At 50.5% G+C, this 8,042-nt stretch overlaps 1 protein-coding gene across 1 annotated transcript; it reads right to left on the reverse strand.

Annotated features, from left to right (window-relative positions):
* Positions 1-4,840: 4,840 nt before the first annotated feature.
* LOC140183182 (uncharacterized) lies at positions 4,841-5,479 on the reverse strand. Its single transcript, XM_072231204.1, has one exon. The coding sequence runs from the start codon at positions 5,477-5,479 to the stop codon at positions 4,841-4,843; it is 639 nt and encodes a 212-aa protein (XP_072087305.1).
* Positions 5,480-8,042: the final 2,563 nt, after the last annotated feature.

The raw sequence follows: 8,042 nt of genomic DNA on the forward strand, positions 1-8,042 counted from the left end.
TGGCTGTCACCGGAGGGCGTTCGTCGGTTTCCGACATACTGGAATTTCCAGGCTGGCCCGTCGGTTCTAACTAAATTCACCTACGATGGCTTGTCCCAGGAGGATAAGGACGTTGCCAATGTTTTGTGGCATTTATTTGGTGAGCGTCCGTTGAATCCTCGGGACGTTATGGGGGATCCCGAGGCTTGTCGGGTGTATATCGGTGTGTGCTTTGTCTTCTTTTCCCGATTTCGTATGTTCTATTCTTGCCTTTTTGTAATCTTGTTATTTTTTATTTCTTTCAGTTGAGATGGCTGGTGGGCTGACTTCTCTGGCTAGGTTGAAGGCGGCGATGGGTCGGGAGGAGGGATCCTCGTCTCCTTCTACCCCTGTCTCCAATCCTGCCGTGGAATCTCAACCGGTTTCCCAGGAGGTGATTTCCTCGGCTGCTCGGGCAGAGGTTCAAGTTTCCCCTGGCCATGTGAACTCTCCTGAGGTTGTGGTAGTGTCGGCTGCTGAGGCTTCTCGGAAGAGAAAGAGGCCCGAGGACCCGAGCAGCGAGACTTTTGAGGAGGGTTTGGTGCCAAGTGTGATGGATCGTCATTTTGATGCTCCGGATTTTATTGATCAGCATTTGATGCCTGGTACGGAGCCTTATTTTGATGGCTGTGATGTCTCGTTCCAGACCAAGTCGGTGTATCGTGCTCTCCTTCGCTCTGCTGTTGTTGTTCGGAAGGCTGAGCCTGTGATGGCTCAGGTTGGTTTATTGGATAAGAAGCTTCGTCAATCTCAGGCTGAGGTGGCTAAGTTGAAGGAGGAGCTCGATGCTGCCGAGATTGCGAGGGGGAAAGCGGTGAAGTCTTCTGAGGAAGCTGGGGCGGAGATTCTCCGGCTTTCCGAAGTTGAGACTTCACTCCTTTCTCAGCTGGGCGAGGAGCGGCGTAAGGCTTCCGATGCGGGTTCCCGGGCTGCCGTACTTCTTGGTGAGACGGAGGCTCTGAATGCCGAGGTTGCTACATTGAAAAGGGAGAAAACGGAACTGTTGGCCGATGCTAAGGATGCAATTGCTGCTACTGAGGAGACGATGAAGGCGCAGGCCCTGGTGCTTGCTCCGGGAGTGGATGTGTCCGTGATGGGAGCATTCAAGACCGTTCGTGATGGCCGGATAGTCGACCTCGAGTAGCTTTATCTTTGTAATCTTTGTTCTCCCGCTTTTTTAGACTTACTTTGTTTTTTGGATACTTTTGGTTTGGCCGTGGGCCGTGTAACCGTGACTCCGTAACTTTTGATTTTTTGTTTTAATAACTTTTCGAGCCATTCAGGCTCTTTTCGTATGTTCCGTTTAAAAGCTATTCCGTTTAATTAATCTTTTTCCCGTATTTGGGATGAGTGGACCGTCGTGTGGTCGGGTTTATATGGATATCCGTGGGTTGGGCCTGGAGGGTGATCGGTCCTCCAGTTGTGGCCGTGATTTTGTTCCGTAATTGGGACATTGTGTGAGAAATAAAGAATTTAGGGATAGCTTTGTAATGTGATTTTATTGATGGGTGGGCCTCGTTAAAACCCTCCGTTGTTGGCGGGAAAGAGTACCCGAGTTTGATACATAGGCGTAGTTTTTGAAATGTAAATGTAATTTTGCAAATAAGTAAAGCGAAAGCGTAAAAGGAAACGGGGGAGGGGGGAAATGGAGACCTGGGTTGGTTTTAGGAGTAGTATCGCCGTAAGTTGGCGGCGTTCCACGTTCTCGGGACTTCGTTACCGTTAAGCCGTTCGAGTTTGTAGGCTCCTTTCCCGATTGCAGCTTTGATTCTATATGGTCCCTCCCAGTTGGGGGCGAGTTTTCCTTCTCCCAGGGTTGGGGGACCGATGTCGTTTCGCCGTAGGACGAGGTCGTCAGTTGTGAACTCTCGCCGAATGACTCCGTGGTTGTATCTCAGGCTGATTCTTTGTTTTAGGGCTAGCTCTCTGAGGTGGGCTACGCTTCTTATTTCGCTAGTGAGGTCTCGTTCTGCTTCTTCGTCGTTGCCTCCGATTGTTCTTCGTGGGCTTGGGTCGCCGATTTCAACTGGGATGATAGCTTCCGTGCCGTAGGTTAATCGGAAGGGGGTTTCCCCGGTAGCTGTCTGCGGGGTCGTGCGGTACGACCATAAGACCGATCCGAGTTCGTCTGCCCATAGTCCTTTGGCTTCGTCGAGTCGTTTCTTGAGGCCTTTGACTATTATTTTGTTTGCTGATTCCACTTGTCCGTTTGTTTGGGGGTGTTCTACCGAGCTAAAGCGATGGGATATGCGTAGCCCGTTTAGGAATTCCTTGAATTTGGTGTCGGCAAACTGGGTTCCGTTGTCCGAGATGACGATCTCGAGGATCCCAAATCGGGTGATGATTTGTCGCCAAAGGAATTTTCGACATTGGGTCGCCGTGATAGAGGCTAGCGGCTCGACCTCGATCCATTTGGTAAAATAGTCTATGGCGACGATGAGATATCGGAGTTGGCCTGGTGCCGTGGGAAAAGGTCCGACAAGGTCGATCCCCCAGGTGCCGAATGGCCGTTCTGCCGATATGATGCTGAGCTGATGTGGGGCGGCTTGGTGGATGTTGGCGTGCCGTTGACATTTATCGCAGTTTTTCACTAGTTGCATGGAGTCCCGGATGATCGTGGGCCAGAAGTAGCCGGCGCGGATGACTTTTTGGGCAAGGGTTTTACCTCCGACGTGGTGGCCGCAACAGCCTTCATGGATTTCGCGTAGTATGTATTCCGTGCTCCCGGGCTCGACGCATTTGAGCAGGGGTTGCGAGAATCCGCGTTTGTATAGTTGTCCTGCGACGACCGTATAACCGGCGACCTCCCTTTTTATTCGTTTTCCCTCTTTAGGGTCTTCGGGCAGTTCCCTGTTGAGGAGGTACTGTAGGATGGGGTAGGTCCATGACTTGTGGTGGGAGTGTGTCAGGTGGGTGTCGGCTGTTAAGGATACGGACGGCGTTTTGACGACCTCCTGAATTAGCGATTTGTTGCCGTGTCCTGGTTTGGTGCTAGCAAGTTTGGAGAGGAGGTCGGCTCTGGCGTTTCTTTCCCTGGGGACGTGCTGTATGATTACCTGGTTGAATTTTTCTTTTAGTTTGTTGACCTTGGCGAGGTATTGTTGTAGTAGGGGATCTCGCGTTTGGTAGTCTCCGTTGATTTGGGAACTGACTACTTGCGAATCCGTGTTGATCTCCAAGACTTTTGCCTCGACTTCGCTGGCTAGGGTTAGGCCTGCCAGGAGGGCCTCGTATTCTGCTTGGTTGTTTGAGACCGAAAAATCGTATCGGACTGATTGTTCGATCACGACGCCGTTTTGGCTTTCCAGAATGACTCCGGCGCCTCCGGAAGTGACGTTCGAGGTGCCGTCAACGTGTAGTTTCCATGCCTCGGGAGGGGTGTTTCCTGGGGTCATCTCTGCGATGAAGTCGGCCATAGCCTGTGCTTTGATTGCGTATCGGGGTTCGAACTTGATGTCGAATTGGGATAGTTCGACGGACCATGCTAGCATTCTACCCGCTAGGTCGGGCTTCTGTAGTACCTGTTTGACTGCTTGGTCGGTTCGAACCGTTACGGGGTGGGCTTGAAAATATTGTCGCAAGCGTCGGGACGCCGTGAGGAGGGCAAAGGCTAGTTTTTCTAGGCGCGAGTAGCGGGTCTCTGCGTCTTGTAGGACTTTGCTTGTGAAGTATATAGGTTTTTGCTCTTTTTTCTTGTTTTCTCGGATGAGTGCCGCCGCGAGTGTTTCTTCCGTTATGGAGAGGTATAAGTACAGGGTTTCCCCTGTTTGGGGTTTGGCGAGGATTGGTGGTTCCGCCAGGATTTTCTTGAAGTGTTAGAATGCCGCTTCGCACTCTTCTTTCCATATGAAGGGGGCTCCTTTTTTCATTAGTTTGAAGAAGGGGATTGCTTTTTGGGCTGATGCTCCGAGAAAGCGAGATAGGGCTGTCAGTCGACCGGTGAGCTTCTGAACGTCGCGTAGGTTTTTTGGGCTCGTCATCTCGAGAATGGCGCGACATTTCTCCGGGTTGGCTTCAACTCCGCGTTGTGTGATCATGAAGCCGAGGAACTTTCCTGCCTCCATTCCGAAGGCGCACTTTGTTGGGTTGAGTCGCATTTGGTGTCTTCTTAGGGTGTCCGTTACGACCTTGAGGTCGCTGATGAGTTGTTCGTCGGAGTCAGTTTTGGCGAGCATGTCGTCTATGTAGACTTCTAGTTTGGTTCCGGATAGGTTCTGGAATATTTTGTTGACGAGCCATTGGTATGTTGCTCCGGCGTTTTTCAAGCCGAAGGGCATGACTGTGTAGCAGTACGTGCCGTCGGGGGTGATGAACGCCGTTTTTTCTTCGTCGGGTCGGTGTTTGGGTATCTGATTGTAGCCGGAGTACGCGTCCATAAAGCTCAGGTATCGATGTCCGGATGCGGAGTCCACTAGTCCGTCGATGTTCGGTAGGGGAAAGGCGTCTTTTGGGCAGGCTTTGTTGAGGTCCGTATAGTCAACGCACATTCGCCATTTTCCGTTGGATTTCTTTACAAGTACAACGTTTGCTAACCAGGTTGTGTAGGGAAGTTCTCGGATGAAGTTTGCTTCGAGCAGGGCTTGTATTGTACTTGTCTCTTGACTTCAGCCGCTCGGTCTGCTGACATTTTTCTTCTTCTTTGCGCTACGGGTTTGGCTTTGGGGTTCACGGCTAGCCGGTGGGACATGAAGTCGGGATCTATCCCCGGCATGTCGGCTGGAGTGAAAGCGAACAGGTCTCTGTTTTGTTTTAAAAATTGGGAAAGGTCTTCTTTTAGGTCATAAGGGAGGTTCCTATTGATAAAGGTGTACTCGTCCTTGGTCTATCCTATTTGCAGTTTCTCCATGTCGCCTTCTGGTTCGGGTCTAGGTTGGCCGTCTTGTCGGGCATCTAGGTCGGCCAGGAATATCCCGGCTGCGTCGCGGGATTTTTTCCGTAAAGCCAGGCTGGTGTTGTCGCATTCTGCCGCAATTTCCCGATCTCCGTGGATGGTCCCGATGGAGTCGTCCTCCGCTATGAACTCCATAAGGAGGTATTTGGTAAAGATGATGGCCGAAAAGTCATTGATCGTCTTTCTTCCGAGGATGACGTTGTAGGCAGTGGAGTCTTTTAGGACCACGAATTCAGCTATGAGTGTCCTCCTCTTGTCACTGGTTCCTATGGTGAGGGGGAGTGTGATGGAGCCTTCCGGTTTGAGGAAGTTGTCCCCGAGTCCCGTGACACCATTGCAGTGCGTTTGGAGATTTTCGTCGCGGAGCCCAAGCTTGTCGAAGGCCCCTCGAAAGAGGATGTTGGAGTCTGCACCGGTGTCTACTAGTATTCTTCGGACTAGTCCGGTTCCGATCTTCGCCGAGATCACGAAGGGTGCGTCTTCGGCTGTGGTACCGTGCTGGCAGTCCTCGGATAGGAAGGTTATTGCTTTGTTGGACACGGGAGTTGGGGCTTGGTTTCTGACGGCCATTACCTGGAGGTCCTTTTTTATCTTGGATTTTGACTTGCATGGTGCATCTTTGCCGGTGATGACGTTTACTATGATGGTCGGGTCTTCTTCTGGACTTTCTCTTGGGGGTCGCTTTTGGGTTCTCGGGTTACGTCCTTCTCTCTCCGGTGACCTGTCTCTCTCCGCGTGTCTCGGTTCTCTGATGATTTTGGTAAATTCTGGGAGTTTGCCGTCTCGTATGGCTTGTTCAAGGGCGTCTTTAAGGTCGAAACAATCCTGCGTTTTATGACCGTAGCCTCGGTGGTATTCGCAGTAGAGGGTTTTGTTGCCTCCTGTCCTTTCCTTGAGTTGTCGGGCTTTTGGAATGATGCCTCGGTCCGCTATTTGGTGGTATGTCTCGGTAATTGGTGCAGTTAGGGGGTGTGTAATTGGAGAATTTGCCTATTCTCGGTGTCCGATTGGTCGGCCTCGGGTGGTCCCGTTGATTCTCTTTGGGTGTTGCGTTATGGTGAGAAGCCGAATTGCCGCGTTGGTTGTTGCCGTGCTGCCGCTTGTTGGCCGCGACGACTTGGCTGACTTCTTCGTCGTTGATGTAGTCTTTGGCGACGTTCTGGATCTCATGCATGGTCCATACCGGTCTGGTGGTGAGGTGTTTGCGAAAATCTTCGTTCATTAGTCCGTTGGTCAGGCAAAGGCTTGCGACGGAATCCGTGAGTCCGTCGACCGTTAGGCATTCGTCGTTAAAGCGGTCGAGGTATTTTCTTGTGGATTCGTCTTGTTTTTGTGTGACCCCGAGCTAGCTGATGGGGTGTTTGGCTTTAGTGATCCTTGTAGTGAACTGGGCCATGAATTTTCGTGTGATATCGTGGAAACTGGTTATGGATCCGTTTGGGAGGACGTTGAACCATTTGATTGCTGGCCCGGCGAGGGTTACCGGAAAAGCTCTGCATCAGACCGCGTCGGCTGCTCCTTCTAAGTTCATTCTGGCTTCGAAAGCCGTTAGGTGTTCTTGGGGATCCTTGGTTCCGTCGTACTTCATATCGGTAGGTTTGTCGAAGCCTTTGGGGAGTTTTGCTCTTAGGATTCTTTCTGTAAAGGGTGTACCGCCCATTATTATGTGGTCGTTTCTCGTGCGCTTGGTGTTTCGGTCCCTCCGATCTTCGTCTGAGTAGTGTTGAGAACTCAGATCTCGAGAGGTGCTACGGTTATGTTTCTTGTTGTATCGCCGTTCTGGTGATTTCTCGTGTCTGCGATCGCGTGATGGACTGCGACCGTTTCTTCTGTCGTCTCTTCGGGTTGACGATCTACCGCGGCGAAATCTTGATCTGGAGGTTGCATGGCTTCCGTGCTCGTTGTTGTGTTTTCCTTTGTTGGTTATCTTGCCTTCGAGTTCCTGAACCCGGAGTCAGAGATCCTGGATGATCTGCGCTGCTTTGTCGCTGGCTTTCTCATGATGTCGTCTGTCCGTGACGTCGTAATTGTTCGCGTTTTGGACCGCACTCGCTATTCTCGCTTGGTTTGTGACTTCACAGTGCTCGGGGGTCGGGTTAATTGGTTGGGGGTCATCCTGGCTTGAGGGGGTTTCCTCTAGGACGTCCCCCATCGGGCCCGGTCGGCGCAGGGTTTCCACAGACGGCGCCAATGTACAAGATGTCTCTGGTACGGGTTGAGAGATGGATCGGGAACCTGCGGGTCGAGACGGATGCCGGATCACTTGACTGGGGCGATGGGGGTGGTACCTGCAAAGACACTCCGACGCTCAAGTTAGAATGGATCTGAGAGGTAGAAAGTGTGTGGAATGAATGAATACCTGGAGGGACCTGAGTCCTCTATTTATATGTGATGGAGAATATCTTATCTTATCTTATTTGGCTAAGATAAAGGAGACGTTTGAATTCGAAAGTCGGTTAGGAGTCTGAAAATGCCGTTTTCGGACTTTCTAGAAGTGAAAAACGGGTCGGACCCGGAGAACCGGTGTTGGGTTCGGTCTTGGATCCGGAATGGTGGGCCGGATCCGTAACAGAAACCATCAGGAACATATAAAAATGGCCTAGATCACATAACTGCATGGCGACACTAGCACACATCCAGATCTAGAAATCCAAATGACAAAAAATCATTGGAATAGAAGATATACATAAAATTTACTGCAAAGCTGCGAGAGATAACTGCACAAGAATGCAACTTCAAAGAAGTTGACCTGGAACCACCCCCCAATAGAACCAACCATTCTGTAGTGTGTCAGAAATTAAGAATAAACACACAGAAGCGCTATTTACAAGGCCAGTAAAACAAATTTCATAAACAAATCCACAAAAAATATGAAACAGCTTTCCAAGACGGAAGTGAAAAACACGTCAGCAGAAAATGCAGATCTTAAAAACATCGTTCTGCTTTTACTGCTTCTGCTAGAGAGATGATGGTTGCACTTGAACCATGGCATACTACAGCAACCACTACATTTGCAGATGGAAAGTATCTTCACCAACAGCCTACAGATATCAAATAACAATATAGATGCGAGACGAGAGACAAGAATCAAAGAATTAAAACCAATTATCCTGCGTCCATAACTGCTGTAGAA

The sequence above is a fragment of the Arachis hypogaea genome, chromosome 20, assembly GCF_003086295.3.
Source record: "Arachis hypogaea cultivar Tifrunner chromosome 20, arahy.Tifrunner.gnm2.J5K5, whole genome shotgun sequence".
NCBI lineage: Eukaryota > Viridiplantae > Streptophyta > Magnoliopsida > Fabales > Fabaceae > Arachis > Arachis hypogaea.

What these genes read in the sequence shown, in the direction of transcription:
- LOC140183182 (XM_072231204.1), bottom strand. Translation starts at nt 5,479, where the DNA reads ATGGCCGTCAGAAACCAAGCCCCAACTCCCGTGTCCAACAAAGCAATA.